At 43.4% G+C, this 22,361-nt stretch overlaps 1 protein-coding gene across 1 annotated transcript in view; it reads left to right on the forward strand.

Annotated features, from left to right (window-relative positions):
• Positions 1–22,361, forward strand: part of galnt18b (UDP-N-acetyl-alpha-D-galactosamine:polypeptide N-acetylgalactosaminyltransferase 18b) — a 317,312-nt gene that overhangs the window by 216,908 nt on the left and 78,043 nt on the right. The window contains exons 5-6 of the mRNA XM_060940841.1: positions 8,417–8,614; positions 13,821–13,935. Of these exons, the coding sequence (XP_060796824.1) occupies positions 8,417–8,614; positions 13,821–13,935 (313 nt within the window). The remainder of the gene's footprint in view (positions 1–8,416; positions 8,615–13,820; positions 13,936–22,361) is intronic.

Genomic DNA, 22,361 nt, shown 5'->3' on the forward strand with positions numbered 1-22,361 from the left:
CCGCAGACACAATCTACGAGGATCACCAAATAAAATCGTCCCGCAGACACAATCTACGAGGATCACCAAATAAAATCGTCCCGCAGACAAAATCTACGAGGATCACAGTAACAAAGAATTAAAGTAAAAGTAAAATCATTAAAATCCAAGATTAAAAAGAAATTAAAATAAAGAAAGTACAATCATTAAAATCAAAATTAAAAGAAATTATGTTAAAGGAAATTAATTACTTAGGTAAAAATTAATCAAGTGAAAGCGTCTGAAAACAGCTTTGTCTTGAGCCTGGATTTAAAACTAACAACAGTAGGAGCATTTTTGATATCATCTGGAAGTTGGTTCCAAAGCTTAGCAGCATAGCAACTAAAGGCTGCTTCACCACACTTCGTTTTGACAGCTGGTATTACTAGCAAGTTTTTCTCCTGTATAAAAAAAAGTTTTTCTTTTATACAAATATAAAAGAATAAGATATGGGGAAGAGAGGAAGGGGGGAGAGAGAGGAAGGAAAAAAGGGGGGGAAGGAAAAGGGGGGGCAGCAGGAGAGATATTGCACTTTATATTGCACATTGTCCGGTATTGCTTATTGTCAGGCTCGGCTACTGCTCCTTCCCGTCTTCTGTCCTCCTGTTACGGAGTTGTACAGTCTGATGGCGTGAGGGACAAAGGAGTTTTTGAGTCTGTTCGTCCTGCACTTGGGAAGGAGCATTCGGTCACTGAACAGGCTCCTCTGGTTGCTGATGACGGTGTGCAGAGGGTGACTGGCGTCGTCCATATGTTCAATAGTTTGTCCATAGACCTCTTCTTCTCTCGTCTTCTTCCGCTTATCCAGGACCGGGTCGCGGAGGCAGCAGTCTAAGCATGGAAGCCCAAACTTCCCTTTCCCCAGACACCTCGGCCAGCTCCTCGGGAAGAACACCGAGGCGTTCCCAGGCCAGCCGAGAGACATAGTCCCTCCAGCGTGTCCTGGGTCTTCCCCGGGGCCTCCTCCCGGGGGGACATACCTGGAACACCTCCCCACCTCTTCTAGTTCATCAATTCCAGAAAAAAAAAAAAAAAGATCAAGATCGAACATCTTTGATGATTCATATCAAGACCTAACTTCTTCTTCTTCTAACCTCTTCTTCTAGTTCATCAATTCCAGAAAAAAAAGATCAAGATCGAACATCTTTGATGATTCATATCAAGACCTAACTTCTTTCACAGCTTGTCCAAGAAAATGCTCTTTATGAGCATACGGTGTATTTTGTTTCCCGCCCTTCAAGAGGCGGGTCTTGCTCTACCGTAGTAGCTTGTTAGCTTGGTGTTAAGAGTAAACGTGATTTGTTAATGTTTTGGGTTGTGCATCTTTCCGCGCTTTTCCAACCAAGGGGAAAAAACGTCTGGAGGGTTTGGGGTTTTTTTTTGGTGTAGAAAATGGAGGAATTTGTACGATATGGCAGTTACGTGGCAGGCAGTTTTCAGAGATGTTTTACCAGCATGTGGAAGTTCGATGCTGGAAAACTGTACGTTGTTTCCTCAGACAGAGTGAAAGCGAGATTTTGTGTTTATGAACTCACTAAAATTCTACACCGGTAAAAGTAAGCAGAAGGCTCCGGTTAATTCCACCACTGTTTGCACTTTTGGCAAGCTTGCTAAGCATCATGCTTGCTCAGATTGATGAGAAGGGGGAGGTGTAATCGTATCTCGAACACTGTTCACTGGTGTGGAAGTCACTCCAGCACTTCAACACGCTGTCACCGTTTTCAACACGCGGAATCAAAACCCCAGCTCAGACGCCATCGCGTGTGAACGTTAATCCTGAAATAACACCCTTCAGGATGCGCATTGTCTGAGAGAAAGCAGGCGTGTCATGACAGGCATTATGAAAGTTCACTCGAACATGTGGGACGAAACATCTGCACTGTCGTTCAGGATTAACTGAATCCCTTTGATCTGTGGAATGTGTCCAGGTGTCTCACACCGCAGACAAAGCACGATCGAGTCCGTGTGTGTCGTCCCCCCCCCCCCCCCGTCCACATCATCATTGCAGTCACATTCCACAGCTCACATGGCCCGCTGCCATTACTCACTTAACAACCTGACCCAGAAATGTCAGCACAGATGGAGTAATATTCAAAATATTTCTGTAATGAGCTTCCAAGTGATCCTTGAGACCTGAAAATCCCCAGACCGAAAACGGCGTCCTAAATTTACACAGTGTTTTAGATGCAGAGCTGTGATGTGTATGGAATAAAACATGACGGGGTGTGGTGTTAAAGGAAATTAATCAATAGCAGGGTGTTGTGATTTGTTACAGTTACTCTCACCGATGCACACTTGATTATGTTCCGATAACAGTACATTCTGAAATGTTTTATTCCTCTTATAGAGACTTTGCACCGTCACGTGACCCCATAGAAATGGTAACGACGACGCCATGACAGGATGGCGCTTGTAGTGCTTCATTCAGCCGAGTTAAGGTGATGATACACGGGGCAACTTTTTGGGCAATGTTGCCGAGCAATGTTGCTGGCAACGGGCAACTAGGTGAGACACAGGACAACTTTTCAGGGCAACTAACAATGGGCAACAACAGTTAGCAACGGCAGTTTACAGTTAGCTAAAAAAAATCGATGTCTTAATTTTTGCTGTGACCATTTAATCAAGCTGTCTGTTGTTTTTTAGAGCTTTGGTGAGGTAAATTCCTCCATATAGAATATTAAAATAACAACTTACCGGCGTAAAAACAGATGAGGAGTCTCTCCATCTCTTCACTCCACTGACACTGAGCGGCCGCCATATTTGTTTGAAATTTCTGATCCGAACCTCACCGGAGGTCACATGACTCGATACTCGCGTTCTGATTGGCTTATCTCAAAAAGTTGCCAGAGATTATCAAAACCATTCAGAAAGAAACAATGTTGCCCAATCTCAATAGAAAAGAGTCAAAACGCAATTGCCCAGCAACATTGCTCGGCAACATTGCCCAAAAAGTTGCCCCGTGTATCATCACCTTTAGTTGTTATCGATCAGTATGGGAATGTTTTGTTGCGTCTTTGGATGTGCAAATCGTTTTGAATGAAACAAAGACATCGGATTTTTTTAATTTACCAAAAGCAATTCATCATCGGGGGAAAAAACTAGAGAGATTTCTCAACATAGATGGGAAAAATGGGGGAAAAACATTCAGTGAGGGTGGCACAGTGGTGTAGTGGTTAGCACTGTCGCCTCACAGCAAGAAGGTTCTGGGTTCAAGCCTACTGGCCGACGGGGGGCCTTTCTGTGTGGAGTTTGCATGTTCTCCCCGTGTCTGCATGGGTTTCCTCCGGGTGCTCCGGTTTCCTCCACAGTCCAAAGACATGCAGGTTAGGTTAATTGGTGGCTCTAAATTGACCGTAGGCGTAAATGTGAGTGTGAATGGTTGTTTGTCTCTATGTGTACCCCACCTCTCACCCATAGTCAGCTGGGATAGGCTCCAGCTTGCCCGCGACCCTGCACAGGATAAGCGGCTATGGATGGACGTTCAGCAGGATTTGGTGTCGAACGGAAATGCCAAAAACCTGATAGTATTCTCACTTCATTTCCATGAAGGTTAGAATTCCCAAGAAAAAAATATTATAATTTCACAACTGCAGCGAGGTGCTCATTCTTATACAGTGAAGTGAACATGAGTAACACAGTAGCTCAGCACAGCCTAACCTTCACCGAGACTTTAGTGTATTTACATTCAGGGACCCTTCAGAGTGCATTGTACGTGCACTTGGGGGCCAGTCATTATGGGAAACACCTGATGCTGATTTGAGTGCAATCAGCACACACGTATAAGGACACAGAGGCTTTGGGAAGTATTATTATCATCACCACCATGTTTGTTTCTTGCCATGTTTATGACTCTGCTTTCGGTTTTGTTTGTCTTTTGTTTCTGTAAATATCACGCTTGCTAATGAACACTCTTCCTGCACTTAGACCCGTCAACCGCCACATACCTGACGGAATACTTCACAAAGTCTCTGTGAAAACAGCATACTGATTGTGCTCAAGGGACATTCCACCGAATGGGTGCCATTTGCTTGTTGTACCACTCCCAAATTAAACTTAATTTATCTTTTCAACACTGATTATAATAACACACATATTTAACTATTCAAAATGTGTATTGGTCAACCTCAGGCTACGCTACAAGGTTTGGAAGTCAAAGATGGCTGCACTTTTTTCAGTCCTGTTACCAAAACTCTGAAAGTAACAGGACTGAGTTTTTAGCCTAGGATTAGCTAATACATGGAATTAAGCCACATGGCGTCATCGCTAATAGCATGACCACACTTAGCACATTCTAGTGATTTACCAAAAATATGTATTTTTAAAATAAACAAATATCATCTAAAAAATAATTTAAGTAACAGGACAGTATGTTGACATTGACCTTATCAGTCAAAGTTAAAAAATCATCAAATATACAGAAAAGTAAATGAGAGAACTAACTTTTGGTCTTCCCATGGCTTTCAGAAGACACAACTGATGTAAGTTCCTGTTGAGTATGTGATTTATGGACTGTTCCAAATTTGTCAGATGGGGTAATATGTTTGGGTAACAGGACTGAGTGAAAACCCAGGGACACGACTAAAATGTGTATTTTAACTAAGATATTGTGGCTTTCTTATGAAAAATATATATTTAAACCATGGATAGGATATGGAGTCACACAACAGTGCAAAAGAAATACTGTTTCTGAAGGATTTTAATCATAATATTTCATAGTTAAGTATAACGTTAGAGTGCGGGGACAGGTAACACATGCTATTTTTCAGTGTTTTAGGTAGTTTTTATTAATCCTTACAATTATATATCTTAAATTTGAAATCAGATCAATGTGCAGGACATTCTGCGTAATAAGGAAATGTATTTTAAAGTACATTTTTATGTGCATTTATACATATAATTTTCTAGGGACGGAAATGGCACCGATTTGGTGGAATGGCTCTCAAATCAGCATCAGGTGTTTCCCATAATGACTGGCCCCCAAGTATGCATACAGTGCACTCTGAAGGATCCCTGAATGTAAATACACTAAAGTCTCGGTGAAGGTTAGGCTGTGCTGAGCTGCTCATGTTCACTGTATAAGAATGAGCACCTCGCTGCAGTTCTGAAATGAATTTTTTTGGGAATTCTTACCTTTGTAGAAATGAAGTGAGTATATCATAGGATTTTTGGCCTGTTCATTCAACACCAAGTCCTGCTGAATATTTGTGAGCCATTTCCCTTCTATGTTTAGAAATCTCTCTTGTTCCCCCCCGATAATAAATTCCATCCACCCACTGTCCATAACTGCTTATCCTGGGCAGGGTCACAGGCAAGCTGGAGCCTATCCCAGCTGACTATGTTCGAGAGGCGGGGTACGCCCTGGACAAGTCACCAGGTCATCACAGGGCTGACACATAAAGACAAACAACCATTCACATTCACACCTACATTCAATTTAGAGCCACCAATTAGCCTAACCCGCATGCCTTTGGACTGTGGGGGAAACCGGAGCACCCGGAGGAAACCCACGCGGACACGGGGAGAACATGCAAACTCCACACAGAAAGGCCCCTGTCAGCCCCTGCACTCAAACCCAGAACCTTCTTGCTGTGAGGTGACAGTGCTAACCACTACACCACCTTGCCACCCCGATAATTAATTACTTTTGATAAATGAAAAACTCTGATGTCTTTGTTTGGTTTAAAACGATTTGCTCATCCAAAAATGCAGCAAAACCTTCCCATACCGATCAGTAACAACTAACTCATCTGAGTGAAGCACTACAAGCGTGCCCCCTGTCATGGCTGCATAGTTACCGTTGCTATGGGTTCAAAGCCTCTATACAACAGCAGTTTACCAACACGTTAAATAAACAATGTATTCTTTTTGTCTGTTTATAGTTGCATTGAGGAATGTCTGCGAAACAAGTTCCTATTTTCGCTTATGTTATCGCAGCTACAAACCATCATTCCCTCACTACTTCTTTTGTCTTTCTATTGAATTTAATAAGACAAAAACGCAGCATGTTTCCAAGAAAATATTCTGACTGGTACAAAATGCTGACAGTGGAGACTCTTTCTGTAAAGAGGGTTAATATTGTAAACAAAATATACTACAGATTCACAATCTCTTAAAAATAAATATAAATTATAACTTATCCCAAACGGTTGACTGATTAAATGAAGTGTGAGGTTGAAATAGAGCTCCAAAGTCGGCTAAACTGACCGGTTTCTGTAACCTCTTCTCGGGCATTATATAGATCACAGCAGTGAGGATCTGGTGTCATTTGAAAGTTAATGAAGAGTGTGTTTAAACAGTATAACAGGACGCAGGTTACTCAAATTCGGACCTCTGGTGTTCAAACAGTGCACGTCCATAAAGAAGTGAATAATTAATAGGATTCTGATTTCCGCAGTGTGAATCACACATTTCCACAATGCAGCACTGTTCAGTTTTTTTGTAACATGATGCATTGTTACACTCCTAACAGTTCTACGTTTTCTTTGTTAAATAACATCGTGTTTATAAAATCCACTGATGCACTTCCCTTGTAAGTTGTTACTATGGAAACGATGATCATAGCTGCCAACTACTACGAATAAATCGTATTTATTACGATTTGTCGTTTTGCTTACGAAAATACGAATTTACTACAATAAAATATGATTGTGCCAGTTTTCATGGGTCATTTTCAAAGTCTATCACCGGTGGGATTCGTATTTGATAAAACACTGCTTCGTTCCAAGCTGCAGATACTACGCCAAATTTCATTGCCTATTGCTTGTTCTCTCAGCCAATCAATGATGCTGTTAGATCATCCATGGCACGCTATCGTCTGGCCTTTGTTCACGAAGTTTCTGAACAAAGCATGGCGTTTCAAGCTTTTGTTATGAAGATGTAGCGTAGTACTAATCTCTAAAGAAAGCATGGCTAAGGGGAAGGGCCAGCTCTTCAAGGACTCGTACCGAGAGGAGTTTCCCTTCATTTCTAAGTCAAGTAAGGGCGATCACTACGTGTTTTGTGCTCCATGTCGGCGAGACATTTCTATCAGTCATGGCGGGCGTTCTGATATCGTAACACATGTGAAAACCTCCCTTCACAAGGAAAGCACGGACGATATTTCAAAGACTGCAAAACTAACGAAATGGGTGGCCACTTCGAATGAACTGTCAACAATCCGGGCCGAATGTGGTGCAATAACATCAACTGTTGACTGAGTAAGCTCTAGTCTATTGCCGCTTTTCCACTACAAACGCGGCTGAGCCGTGCCGTGCTGAGTTGGGCTGAGTCGAGCTGAGCGGGGCTGTTGGAGTTGCATTTCGACTACAACCGCGCTGAACCGTGCTGGCTGGAAGTGGGTGGACACATTGGGTGGAGTTAGCGAAAGTGGGTGGACGTCACGTGATGTCGTTAAGCAGCGCAAACAGTGACATCAGTGAGCATTTAAGCGGTAGTCTCACGACCCGAATAGTAAACAATAAACATGGAGGACATGGAGTCGTTAGTGTTGCTGGTCTTGGTGCTGTGGCTTGTTGTCACCGACAACGCCAACAGATACTGGCAAGAGCGTATAGATGAGGCGAGGCGCATAAGGCTTCAGAAATTCTCGTAATTCTTCTTCTTCCGGGTTTACGGTGTTTACAGATCCCAGCGTGCTCGCGGGGCGTGTGTGGGCATGTGAGGACACTCCTCCTCACCAATCAGTGCACAGGGGAGTGTCTCCTCACGCCCCTAGCCCCACTTGGCTCGGTTTGGCTCGCTTCAGCCCCACTCCAAAACCGTGCGAGTTTTAGGGGCTAAGCAGGGCTGAAGCGAGCTGAGTCGTGCTGTTCTTTGGTAGTCGAAACGCGAGCCGTGTCGGGCTGAAGCGAGCTGAAGTGAGCTGAAAAAGGGTAGTGGAAAAGGGCCATATTTCTCTAATGTGTACTTTGTCAAAAGTTATATGTGCCAGTTGCATTGTTTGAAGTTTTTGCCTGATTCACTGACTATTTTCATACATTGTTGAAAAAAACTTTGCTAATTAATGTAAGATGATAGTTTAGTTTGTAGAATAAATTTTGTCAAACTATTTTGTTTTAGTGTGATTTTTCAGGGTAGTTTTGCTAGAAAGCTTTGGCGGCGGGCCCCCCACCAAGACTCAGTACCCAACCTTGTATTACTATTTACAATTTCGGAATGTTGGCAGCTATGGATGATGCTTTTTTTTTTTCTTATATCGAGTGCATTAATCCAAACCTGTGATTTGCAGCTGCACTCTTGTCAGAGCTGCTGTTATAGAAAATTAATCAATACTTTCTGACAGTGAAATCTGAGAACTCAACAGCTCTGGGGTCTAAAGTGTATATAATTAATGTAATTGATTTAATTGATATCTTCAGGTGTCAGTTACCAACCCACGTGTTTTTGCCGTTGTCTCCAGGGCCGAGCCGATTCTCCAGCGGATCAAAGAGGACCGGACACGGATCATCTCGCCATCGTTCGACAACATTAAATACGACACGTTTGAGGTGGAGGAGTACCCACTGTCCGCTCAGGGCTTTGACTGGGAGCTGTGGTGTCGCTACCTGAACCCACCCAAGTCCTGGTGGAACCTGAACAACACCACCTCTCCAATCAGGTAGCATGTGGTGTACTTTACATCTGTCTTTGGCTGATAGTTATTAACTGTGGACGATGCGATAAAAATTATATATAATGATGGGAGATGTTTCTACGATACACAAAATACTGTGTTGAAAAGCTGAGTTTCTTACTCGTCTTTATTCTCGACAAAAGTACATTTATTTACCACTAAAAAAAAAAAACCTCTGATATTTAATTTTAATATATATTTAATTTTAGAAAAGTTAAAAAAAAATCCACAGAAATGTGCATTATTTTATCTCATTATCTCTGAAATACATGTCCAAAAATATACAAACTTTCTGAATTTATTTCATCGAAGTAAAATGTTTGTTTTGTGTAATGAATATGCAGTTTTGGACACAATTCAGGGCGGAGTCTATGCAAATAGAACATTTTAGTCATAATAAGATAATAAGTATGCCTTTAGGTGACGATACATGGGGCAACTTTTTGGGCAACGTTGCTGGGCAATTGCGCTTCGACACTTTCCCATTGAAATCGGGTGACATAATTTCTATCCGAACGATTTTGATCGTTTTGGGCAACTTTTTAAGATCATCGAATCAGAGTGCCAGCAGCGAATCACACGACCCACTGGGAGCTTCTGAAATTTTCAACAAAGATGGCGGTGTCTCTGGCAGTAGAGCGAAGAAAAAGAGAGACAACTTATATCTTTTTATGGCGATAAGTTGTGTGTAAACCCAAAGTGGTGAATTGACCTCATCAAATGCTTAGAAAACCAACAGACATCTATTTTTTTGTGCTCAGGCTGTAATTAAGACATCAATATATCTTTTTGTTTGTTTTTTTGCGGGTTTTTTTCAGCTAAGTGTAAAATGCTGTTAGCTAACCACCGCTCCATAGATTATGTGCAATATAATGTGCAATATAAAGTGCAATATCTCTCCTGCCGCACCCGCCCTTTTCCCCCCTCCTTCCCCCCTTCCTCTCTTCCCCATATCTTATTCTTTTTATATTTGTATATGTAAATACTTAATTTATTTTAATTTATCTAGAAGTTTTCCTCTATTTCTTTTCTCGGTTTATCTGTAATGCTGCTGCTGGAATCTTAATTTCCCTGAGGGAACCCGCCCAAAGGGATCAATAAAGTTTTATCTAATCTAATCTAGTCTAGAGATTGTATAGGAATTGGCTAACTAGAGGTGTTTTTTGCTAACGTAGTTAGCTGAAAGTTATTGCTAGCTACAGTGGGGAAAACAAGTATTTGATCCCTTGCTGATTTTGTTGGTTTACCCACTAAGAAAGACTTGATCAGTCTGTAATTTTAATGGTAGGTGTATTCTAACATGTGGAGACAGAATATCAAAAAGAAAATCTAGAAAATAACTTTTAAATATCTATATTAATTTATTTGTAGGCGGCACGGTGGTGTAGTGGTTAGCGCTGTCGCCTCACAGCAAGAAGGTCCTGGGTTCGAGCCCCGGGGCCGGCGAGGGCCTTTCTGTGCGGAGTTTGCATGTTCTCCCCGTGTCCGCGTGGGTTTCCTCCGGGTGCTCCGGTTTCCCCCACAGTCCAAAGACATGCAGGTTAGGTTAACTGGTGACTCTAAATTGAGCGTAGGTGTGAATGTGAGTGTGAATGGTTGTCTGTGTCTATGTGTCAGCCCTGTGATGACCTGGCGACTTGTCCAGGGTGTACCCCGCCTTTTGCCCGTAGTCAGCTGGGATAGGCTCCAGCTTGCCTGCGACCCTGTAGAAGGATAAAGCGGCTAGAGATAATGAGATGAGATGAGAATTTATTTGTATTTTATTGAGAAAAAGAAGTATTTGATCCCCTAGTAACCATCAAGAGTTCCTGTTAATACAGACAAGTTAGACTCTCCAAATTACCTTGTCACCTAAATTGAAGACGCCTGATATCACTAATGACTTGTATAAAAGCCACCTGGCCACAGAATCAATCAGTTTGTCAGACTCCAAACTCTCCAACATGGGAAAGACTAAAGAGCTTTCTGTGGATTTAAGGGAGAAGATTGTAGACCTGCACAAGACCGGTATGGGCTACAAAACCATTAGCAAGAAGCTGGGCGTTAAGGTGACAACTGTTGGTGCAATTGTGCGCAAGTACAAGACTCACAACATGATCATCAATCGACCTAGGTCTGGGGCTCCAAACAAGATCTCACCTCGTGGGGTTTCCAGGATCATGAGAACGGTGAGAAATAGACCTAATACAACACGGGCAGAGTTAGTGGATGATCTTAAAGCAGCTGGGATCACAGTCACCAAGCAAACAGTTGGTAACACTTTACACCACAATGGTCTAACATCTTGCAGTGCTCGCAAAGTACCCCTGCTTAAGAAAGCACATGTGCAGGCCCGCCTGAACTTTGCCAATGAACATCTGAATGACTTGGAGAAGGTGTTATGGTCAGGTGAGACCAAAATTGAGCTCTTTGGCATCAATTCAACCCGTCGTGTCTGGAGGGAGAGACATGCTGCTTATGACCCCAAGAACACCATCCCCACTGTCAAGCATGGAGGTGGTAACATTATGCTTTGGGGGTGTTTTTCTGCACAGGGCACAGGGCTACTTCACCGTATCAATGGGAGGATGGACGGAGCCATGTACCATAAAATCCTAAGTGAAAACCTTCTTCCCTCTGCCAGGAAGCTTAAAATGGGTCGTGGATGGGTCTTCCAGCAGGATAATGACCCAAAGCATACAGCCAAGGCAACCAAGGAATGGCTGAAGAAGAAACATATCAAGGTCATGGAGTGGCCCAGCCAGTCTCCGGACCTGAATCCTATAGAAAATCTATGGAGAGAGCTGAAGCTCAGAGTTGCCAAGCGACAGCCACGGAATCTTGATGATTTAGAGGTCATTTGCAAAGAAGAGTGGACCAAAATTCCTCCTAATATGTGCAGAAACCTGGTCATCAACTACAAAAAATGTCTGACCTCTGTGCTTGCTAATAAGGGGTTTGCCACAAAGTACTAAGTCCTTTTGGCAAGAGGGTTCAAATACTTATTTTCCTCAATAAAATGCAAATAAATTAATACAAATTCTTTAAATCGATTTCTTGATTTTCTTTGTGATATTCTGTCTCAGCATGTTAGACTACACCTACCATTAATATTACAGACTGATCGAGTCTTTATTAGTGGCCAAACCAACAAAATCAGCAAGGGATCAAATACTTGTTTTCCCCACTGTATGTAGGGATAACGGTAGCTCTCTTGCGCTTTAAAAGTTAAAGCTAGACTGCCTTTCAGATTTTTCAAATGTAGGTCATAAAAAGAATTTTCCCCGACACCCAATTATTTTTGTTTAGTGGACCGAAAGCTACTGAATTCGAATCACAGACTTGCAATTTTATTAGTTTTTTTTTTTTTAATAGAACAATTAATGGATTTAAGGTCACATGACCCTAAATTCTCCGCTATTTTTTCCTGTTTCACCATGACCCGATACAAGATACTCCGTCATGCATCACGTGGTGGGCTTTCCCCGTTCACGCAAGGCATTGTGGGATACAAATTTGAAACAGGAGAGAAAAATGGAGGACGGGAGTGTGTGGGCAAATTAAATGTGAAAGACCGACTGCAGTAACGGAAAGCGAGAAGAAAAGACGTTATGTTATATACGAAGGAAAGGAAACGCAGGCCCAAGCTAATAAATATCGGCGCTCAGCGAGCACCTCGGCGTGATCAGCTGTTCGTTTCGCGACAGAATGATGGAACTGTCAGTGCACGCTCAAAGGTAAACCTGCGCATGCGCGCACATGCGCACGCGCACACACACACACACACACACACACACACACGGACTTCCTCTGTCTGCTTGACTGCGCAAAGCGAGCAATTTAATGCACATTATTTGCTTTAATCCCCTCAAATTAAATAACTTCCCAGCCACAGAATAGCCTGATATTTTGTGAGATATTACAGAAATAAACGTATATCACAATGACCACATTTCAGAGGGAACTAAATTTCACCGATTTTATGAAATCGAAAGGCTGTCTTGCTTTAAAAGTGATGTGCAGCTCATGATAATTTAAAAAAAAAAAATAATTTTTATTTATTTATTTTTTTGTGAGCTGTAATAGAGATTCTCATCTCATCTCCTCTAGCCGCTTTATCCTGTTCTACAGGGTCGCAGGCAAGCTGGAGCCTATCCCAGCTGACTACGGGCGAAAGGCGGGGACACCCTGGACAAGTCGCCAGGTCATCACAGGGCCGACACATAGACAACCATTCACACTCACATTCACACCTACGGTCAATTTAGAGTCACCAGTTAACCTAACCTGCATGTCTTTGGACTGTGGGGGAAACCGGAGCACCCGGAGGAAACCCACGCGGACACGGGGAGAACATGCAAACTCCACACAGAAAGGCCCTCGCCAGCCACAGGGCTCGAACCCGGACCTTCTTGCTGTGAGGCGACAGCGCTAACCACTACACCACCGTGCCGCCCCTGTAATAGAGATTATCTAACTTATCATCTGATCTAATCACATACAGAGCATGACTACTTGTGGAACCCGAGGGTGAAACAGTCCAAACTTCGGGATCTAAAAAAGAAAGAAAGCCTTTCAGGAGCTCTATAACCCCCTTTTCCTCCTCAGCAGCATCTCCTGCTCCATGTCCTTTTCCTTTTTTTGCTGAGATGAGAATTAAACGATGATGTTTTTGTGATGTGTCAGTTATTAGTTATAGCATATGTGATTGGGGCTCGTAGTATTTTTAAAGAAATTTACAAAGTGTTTATTATTAACAGAATAATGTGGTTATTTTGACTTATAAATGCTAAAATAAATGGCAAATTATCTTTTGACCAGAGTATCTATTCAGTTTAGTTTCAGAAGTGATACTTGAGCGAAATAAAGGCTGAAGCCAAGGCAAAAGAAGAAGCGACAGCTGCAAATGTTTCAGTGCCCATCTTTGCAGTGTCCGTCTCCCTGGCAACAGATTTGCTCTGATCTGATTGGTTGTTGCCAGTTGTCTGTTGCTCTAATTAGTTGCCCCGTGTCTCGCCCGGTTGCCCGTTGCCGGCAGCATTGCCCAAAAAGTTGCCCCGTGTATTGTCACCTTTAGGGTCTTTTCTTGCTCTTATGTAACAGCAACTTAACAACTTTATATTAAAAGAAATCAGCACAGCCGAATTTCTCACACACAGCACCCGTCAGTCTCATCGTACCTTCATAGCGCTGTCGCTGCGTGTTTCTGCAGGAGCCCTGCTCTGATTGGCTGCTTCATCGTAGACAGGAAGTATTTTGAGGAAATCGGGTTGCTGGATGAAGGTTTGGAAATCTACGGCGGTGAGAATGTGGAGCTGGGCGTCAGGGTGAGTAATGAGCTCTCTCTCTCGTGCTCTCTCTCTCTCACTCACTCACTCTCTTGCGCTCTCTCTCTTGCACGCTCTCTCTCACTCTCTTGTTCTCTCTCGCGCGCTCTCTCTGACTCTCGCTCGCTTGCTCTCTCATTCTCTCTGTTTTGCTCTCTTGTTTGCTCTCTCTCTTTTGCTCGCTCTCTTTTTTTCTCTCTCGTGCTTTCTCTCTCTCACTCTCTCTTCTTCTCTCTCTTTCATTCTCTCTCTTGCTTGCTCTCTCTCTCTCGTTCTCTCGCTGTCTTGTTCTCTCTGTCTCTCCCGCTCTCTCTTTCTCTCTCTCGCTCATTCTCTCTCGCTCTCTCTTGTTCTCTCTCTCTCTCTTGCGCGCTTTCGCTCGCTCTCTTGTTCTCTCTCTTTCATTCTCTCTCTCACTTACTCTCTTGTTCTCTCTCTCTCGCTCCCTTGTTCTCTCGCTGTCTTGTTCTCTCTCTTTCATTCTCTCTCTCACTTGCTCTCTTGTTCTCTCTCTCTCGCTCCCTTGTTCTCTCACTCTCTTGTTCTCTCTCTTTCATTCTCTCTCTCACTTGCTCTCTTGTTCTCTCTCTCTCGCTCCCTTGTTCTCTCTCTTTCATTCTCTCTCTCACTTGCTCTCTTGTTCTCTCTCTCTCGCTCCCTTGTTCTCTCGCTGTCTTGTTCTCTCTCTCTCGTGCTTTCTCTCTCTCACTCTCTCTTCTTCTCTCTCTTTCATTCTCTCTCGCTGTCTTGTTCTCTCTGTCTGTCTCTCTCTCGCTCGTTCTCTCTCGCGCTCTCTTGTTCTCTCTCTCTCTTGCGCGCTTTCGCTCGCTCTCTTGTTCTCTCTCTTTCATTCTCTCTCTCACTTGCTCTCTTGTTCTCTCTCTTTCATTCTCTCTCTCACTTGCTCTCTTGTTCTCTCTCTCACTCCCTTGTTCTCTCGCTGTCTTCTTCTCTCTCTTTCGTGCTCTCTTTCGCACGATCTCATTTTCTGTCTCTCTTGTTCTCTCTCTCTCGCTCTCTCTCTTTCACGCTCTCTCTCGCTCGCCGATGACCACAACTAATGAAGATAATGGGCTTTCTCTTGACAGATTAACAGCAATAACGATCTCCGCTGCTTTTGGCAGGATGCAGAGGAACAACTTATCAAACTGATTTGTGTTTGGTGTGGGAGTGCAGCTGGGACGTCTGGGCAGCGTGGGGCAGATGGAGTGCCGCTGTGGAAACTACAACATTAAGGCTACTGTTATATACACAGGGTTGCGTCAGGTTCAGACGAATCCTGGCCTGTTTCCTTCCTGTAGGGTGATAAGAACACAGCACTCGAACAAATCTGTGTGAAACTTCCCAGATTCAGTCCAAACCAGGAACTGAAGAAAATGGGTTGAATTGTAGGTTACAGGGAACTTTTATTTATTTATTTATTTATTTATTTATTTATTCATTTATTGGTGCCAAAGAACCGAGCTGAAGTGCTTCAGAAACATGACGGATTAACAAAAGGGAAAAAAAAAAGTTCACAAAGTGAGTGTTGATGTCAAATAATCATGAAAATAATTATCAAATCGTTTATCGAATCATTGATTCTTCTGATTTGTATTTTTATGCTTCCGCCACCTTAAGGTGCAGGAGGCATCATGTTTTCGGGTTGTCCGTCTGTCCGTCCGTGCGTGCGTCCATCCCGAAACCTTGTGAACACGATATCTCCAAGGCGAATGAAAGGAATTTCACCAAACTTTCACCATTTGTGCGCTTTGGGACAAACATGAACTGATTAGATTTTGAGGTTAAAAGGTCACAGGTCAAGATTACTGTGAGGTCAAATGTCCATCCCCAAACCACAACTTAATAAGGCGTGTAGTCTACCAGGCGGAGGCATCCCCATCGACGCCGTTGGCGTCGAGTTCTATCTAGTCTGAACAACAAATGAAAGACGTTTCAAGCCCCGCCCCCTCACACTTCCTGCTAGTTAGCTCATGTGGTCAGAAGGCCGATGATAAGGCTGTTGCCATAGCGTTGCGTCCGTCGTCCACAAATCAGTTAAATCGTTTCTCCTCCATCAGTTCTCTACGGATTTCCGTTCCGATTCTTTTGTTTGAAAGAACTCATCACTCCGCACAAAACTTGATCATTGTTTTATCAAATGTTTTGCTAACGAGTTATTAATTTGGCCAAATTAACAAATTTTCCAGGCCTCTCACTAGAATTGTATCCCCTCTCTGATTTCTCATCTGGTTTCAGTTCAGATCGACGTTTTGGGTCGATGTTCACTCGGGGAACGAAACTTGGTTGGTTGGTTGTTGATTTTCTTGTTGTGAACAATTTGTTTACAACTTTGTTTATTTTCAGTTAAATCGTGTCTCCTCCCTCCTTCAGTTCTCAATGGAGTTCAGTTCTGATTGTTTTATTTGAAAGAACTCGACCTTCTGGACAACACGCGATCATTGCATTGTCAATTTTTTGCGAATAAATTAGTCCTCAGGTCGACTAAACACATTTTCTTCTGACTAGAATTGTATCTCCTCTCTCATTTATCATGCGAATTCAGTTCTGATCGATGTTTTGGGTCGATCCTCACTCGGGGACCAAAATTTAGTCCTTTGCTGATTTTCCTGTTGTAAACAATTAGTCGTGGAGGTTGGTCCTCTCTCTGTCTCACATCGTCACATTTCAGTTCTGTTTGACATTTTGGTCGTCAGGGTTGTTTCGATGGCAGGCCAGATGAGCGACTACGTACTACATCTGGTACTGTGTTTTTTGGTCGGGAGCAATTTAGGGGGTTTTTTTTGCTTGTTTTTTTAAATAGTTCAAGTCAAGTTTATTTGTATAGCGCTTTTAACAACAAGCATTGTCACAAAGCAGCTTTACAGAATTTGAACGACTTAAAACATGAGCTAATTTTATCCCTAATCTATCCCAATGAGAAGCCTGTGGCGACGGTGGCAAGGAAAAACTCCCTCAGACGACATGAGGAAGAAACCTCGAGAGGAACCAGACTCAAAAGGGAACCCATCCTCATTTGGGCATCAACAGACAGCATGACTATAACATTAACAGTTTTAACATTAAGTCAGTTTCGTTGATGTTATAAACCCTTCATTGATGGAACTCGAGTGCAAAACTGCAGAAATAGTTATGTTCGGTTGATTAAAAAACGCAAAATCAATTTCAATCTGATTCCGATTCAGTCTGAGTTCAGTCTGATGTAAATTGATCTAAAACCTTAAGTGTATGATGTAAAATAGACACTCAGTAAGCTCTGGAATCACATTTTGTAGATTATGGAGACAAATATACATGTTTATGATAATATACAATGAAAAAATGAAGAAAATGAAAGTTTTCATTTGACACACCATGTTAAAAGCGAGTGTTCTGTTTTTCCCCACGTGTGTTGGCATGTTGGTGTACAATTAAGCAGTAAAGCTCGACTAGAAAATAAAAGCTCTTTTGAGTGAGACTCGAGAAAAAAACGTTTTTGTTTTCCTCAAAACCTTTCACTCGATTTTTCGGCAGGAAACCTCAATTTCTAATTGTGACGGCCTCCGATGCTAGGGCCTGGCTGTGTGCTGTTTCCTGTTCCTCTCTGTCTCCCTGTTTTTTGCAGGTCTGATTGACGGGTGTTCTGAGTAATGGGGTGCACCTGCTTGATTGGGTGCCTGTTGATTGGGTGTACCTGAGGAGACGGCACGCCATAAAATGGCTGCTGCGGGTTCCCGTGGAGTCTCTCTCCTTGTCTTCCCGGCACCACGTCTTTTGTTTGTGTTGGCTTTGGCCTTCTCATCTCATTATCTCTAGCCGCTTTATCCTGTTCTACAGGGTCGCAGGCAAGCTGGAGCCTATCCCAGCTGACTACGGGCGAAAGGCGGGGTACACCCTGGACAAGTCGCCAGGTCATCACAGGGCTGGTTTTGGCCTTGTTTTTGTTTTTTAGTTTTGCACCTTACAACATCCTGCATTCAACACTTCACAATCATCCAACAGCAAACATACTGATACCACTGACTTTATATACATAAAGTAGATATTTGTGTTATTTTGGGTTAAATAAATTATTTTTAAACGTTTGCACGTCTCCCCCGTCTTTTGTCTTGGCCAACGAGCCGGGTCATGACAAATTGGGGGCTCGTCCGTTCTAGCCTGTCTAACAAATTGGGAGCTTGTAACCCGTGTTGTAATAAGTCGAAATTTGCGAATGGCGTGGTAATGTGTGAATGAACTGACGTCATCGCTGTTTAGTGAATAGCATGCAGCCTTGAGTGGTTAGGTTTTGCGGTGCGATGGGGAAGATTCAGTAAGTTGCTTGGTTCTTGGTGTGTTAATTTAATTATAGTGGTGCCCGGTGACTTACTTTACTTGACTTAAGCCCTTTGCTCCTCTTGGGTGCATAGGCCGTTGACGAACAACCTCCATTTCACTCTGTTGGTGGCTTTCTGTTCAAGCTCTCCCCAGTTCAACCCTCTCTCAGACATTTCTGCCTCTATGCTTCTTCTCCAGCTGTTCCTGGGGCGACCTCGTTTCCTTTTCCCTTGGGGGTTCCACTTCAGGGCTTGATGGGTGATGTCTGTGGCAGGTTTTCTGAGGGTGTGACCAATCCAACTCCATTTTCTTCTCTGTATTTGTACATCTATGGGGTCTTGATTTGTTCTTTTCCATAGATCCACGTTGCTCACTTTGTCTTTCCACCAGATGTTTAGTATCCTTCTGAGGCAGGAGTTGATGAATGTTTGTAGCCTGTGTGTTGTGTGTTTTGTTGTTCTCCATGTTTCAGACCCATACAGCATCACCTGTTTCACGTTGGAGTTGAAGATGCGTATCATAGGCTACGTTCACACTGCAGGCTGAAGTGACTTAAATCCGATCTTTTCGCCCATATGTGACCTGTATCTGATCTTTTATTGACAATATGAACGACACAGATCCGATTTTTTCAAATCCGACCCAGGCCGTTTGGATATGTGGTCCTAATTCCGATTCCTATCTGCTCTTTTCATATGCGACTTCAGTCTGAACCGCCAGGTCGCATTCATCCGACTTGCACGCCATCAACAAGCCACAAACGTCACTATTCTGCGCTGAAGTAGGCGGCGGGTCTCTCAAAAAAAGTTACAACAACATGGCGCATAATCACGGGCGCAGATAGAGGGTGGGACTCGTCCCACCCAGATTTAAATTCACCTCGCTCGGTCCCCCCCACTTATAGGGAGGAAAAAACGTCTATGCTGTCTTTCTTTGCATAAGGCAAACCTCACGGAAAAATCAAAAGACTAATTACCATTCGGTTTATTGAGGTGCACAGCAGTGTATACATAGTTGCAACAACTCACATAAAACAAAGACTGATATTCGGTTGGTTGAGCTGCGCAGACTGCACAGGTTGCGAGCTCGAGCTTGGTTGCTATGGTAACCCACAACAAGTTTGACAGGCATATAGGGGTTGGGGTTGGTTTGCTGGCAGCTTTGTCCCCCCCCAGTTTTTTGTCCCCCCCAGTTCAAAAAACGTATCTGCGCCCCTGCGCATGACATCAATGCGAGGGACACTTCGGGCTGTGAAGGTTCTGAATCTTCTCAATGGAAGGACGCAGAGGTTAGGAAGCTGATTTCCATTTGGGGGGATGCAGCTATTCAAGCTAGATTGGATGGGTCATACCGCAACCGGGCGGTTTTACTTCCGTAAACACTGGCCATGCTCACTGCGTGTGACGTCATCGTATCCTGCAATGCTCATGCGGAACACTTTTAGGTCGCTTTTCGTTCATACTGAGGATCACATACAAGTCGCATATATTTGTTAATGTGAACGACCTCACAAAAAAATCGGATTTCACAAAAAAATCGGAATTGAGCATTAAGCCTTGCAGTGTGAACGTAGCGTTAGTGTTTGTGGAGATGTTCTTTGAGCTCCAGATGTTTCTGAGCATGTTGAATACCACTCTTGCTTTGTTAAATTCTGCTTCTCGTGTCCACATCCGTCCCTCCCGTGGTGTCGACAACACTGCCTAGGTAGGTAAAGGATTCTACCTCTGCTAGGGCAGCATTGTTCAAGGTCACAGGATTGTTGGTCTTGGAGTGGATCTTGATCACTTGTGTTTTTGTTGTATTGGGAGTAAGGCCGAGTTTTGATGAAGCTTGTGCAAGTCTGTCTGTCTTCTCTTGCATTTGTGTGTATGTGTGTGAGAGTAGAACTATGTCGTCTGCGTAATCCAGATCATCCAGTTGCTCCCACAATGTCCACTGGATTCCATTTCGCTTTCCCTCTGTTGTTTTTCTCATGACCCAATCGATGGCGAGGAGGAAGAGGAATGGTGAGAGAAGACATCCTTGCTTGACTCCTGTCTTGACTTCAAAGGTCCGGGAAAGCTGACCTGCATGCATGACTCTACAGGAGGTGCCGTCATATGAATTCTTGATTAGGTTCGAGTCATCCTGAACCGTCTTCAGGAAGCTGTTGACAGGAGGCTGCGGGACCAGCAAGCAGGTTTCAGGAAAGATCGCTCATGCACGGGCCACATAGCAACACTTCGCATCATCATTGAACAGTCTGTTGAATGGAACACATCCCTGTACATGAATTTCATTGACTTTGAGAAGGCTTTTGACAGCTTAGACCGGACAACACTATGGCAGCTAATGGAACACTATGGAATCCCCACCAAGATCATAAACCTAATCAAGTGGTGCCCGGTAGTAGTGTTAATTTTTGTGTGGACTTTTTTGTGTTTTGTGAGTGCGATCCCCTGATAGGCAAAACGGCGTAATCCTTTTGGGTTCGTCAGGTTTGTTGTTTTTTTTTTGGTAGTGTTGCAGTAAACGTGGTTGGAGCATTGCTCGGGGACACAGCCGCAGCTGCAAAGGGAGATTGTAATGTTGTCTCCTTTTTGCGCTGTCGGTATCTAGTGCGTAAAGACCCACCATATGGAACTGCATGAAGACTAGGTTGAGTTGATTGATAGTTAAGTATGGTCTGTAGTTACAGTTAGAGGGGAGGTGCGCTCACTAGTGTCGTCTACACTTGATTTGAGAGAGCTTGAGTTAATATTGTTATTATTCTCGTTTGGTTAAGATGGCTGAAATTGCCGAATTCATTAAGTCTCCATCGGAGAACCTACTGAACACACTTACGAAAGAGCAGTTGCTAAAAATAGCAGAGCACTACAATATTGAGATCTCGGATAAACGCCTTAAAGACAATGTAAAAGTCATCCTTAAGGTTAATCTGCAGGAGATGAAAGTTCTTGGGCCGAGCCAGGAACAACTAGTTGGTTCAGTTGTTACTACTGGGTTGTCTCCACCAGTTTTGACACCCAGTAATTTAACATTCGAGCAACAAAAAGAACTTATGATGTTGCAGTTACAGCATGATAAGGTTAAGTATGAAGCTGAGCTTGGGAAGCAGTTGGAGTTTGAGAAGATGCGCCAACAGACTGAACAAGCGAGGTTGTCTCTGCAGCAGTGCAAGCTGGATCTAATAAGTAGTGGCAAATTGGGTGTTGATGGTTCTGATGACCTGGAACGCCTGTTGCTGGGTCCAGTGCCTGCTGATTGTTTTGATATTTTGGGCAATTTGAGATTGTTGCCTAAATTTAGAGAGAGCGCTTTGTTTGAGCGCGTTGCGGACGCACGTAAGTGGCCGTAGTCGGCACGTGCACTGATGTTACAGTGTGTGTTAACTGGGAAAGCTCAAGAGGCCTACTCCACTTTATCGGTTGCTGACAGGCAAAAGTATTCAGTGGTGAAGTCGGCAGCGTTAAAAGCATATGAGCTGGTTCCCGAGGTTTATCGCCAACGTTTTCGTTCCTGGCGTAAAGGTGAGAAGCAGACGCATTTAGAGTTTGCATGGGATCTCACTGCTCATTTTACGTGCTGGTGTACTGTGATACAGGTGGATACTTTTGAGAAACTGTCTGAGTTAATGGTTTTGGAGCAATTTAAGAATTCTGTTCCGAATTGTATTGCCACTCACATAAATAATCAGAAAGTAACTAGCGCTGCTGAGGCTGCTGTTTTGGCAGATGACTACCGGTATGTTTTGACACACAGGCGGAGTTTTGGAGATTTTCGCTCTCGCAACTCTGTGTTTAGTGGCGGTCCTGATTCAGGTCTCTAGCCCGATTGGTAAGTCGGATACCAGAGAGCATCATCTCAGGTTTTCAGACAAGATTTGTAACTTTTGCCATAAGAAAGGGCGTTGGAGATCTGATTATTATGCACTGAAGGCAAAGACTAAGTTGAATGGGCCTGTTGTTCAGCCCAAGGGTGCGTGTCTTGCTGTGTCGATGTCTGAGTTGTCTCTGGTTGTTGTAGCGACTGACGTGAAGCAGGTAAAATCGAAGCGTCAATCTTTTTTACCCTTTGTCTCTGAGGGTTTGGTTTCGTTAGTAGGGAATGGAGAAAAAGTTCCTGTTCAGATACTCCGCGACACTGCTGCT

Source organism: Neoarius graeffei, chromosome 15 (genome assembly GCF_027579695.1).
Source record: "Neoarius graeffei isolate fNeoGra1 chromosome 15, fNeoGra1.pri, whole genome shotgun sequence".
Classification (NCBI taxonomy): domain Eukaryota; kingdom Metazoa; phylum Chordata; class Actinopteri; order Siluriformes; family Ariidae; genus Neoarius; species Neoarius graeffei.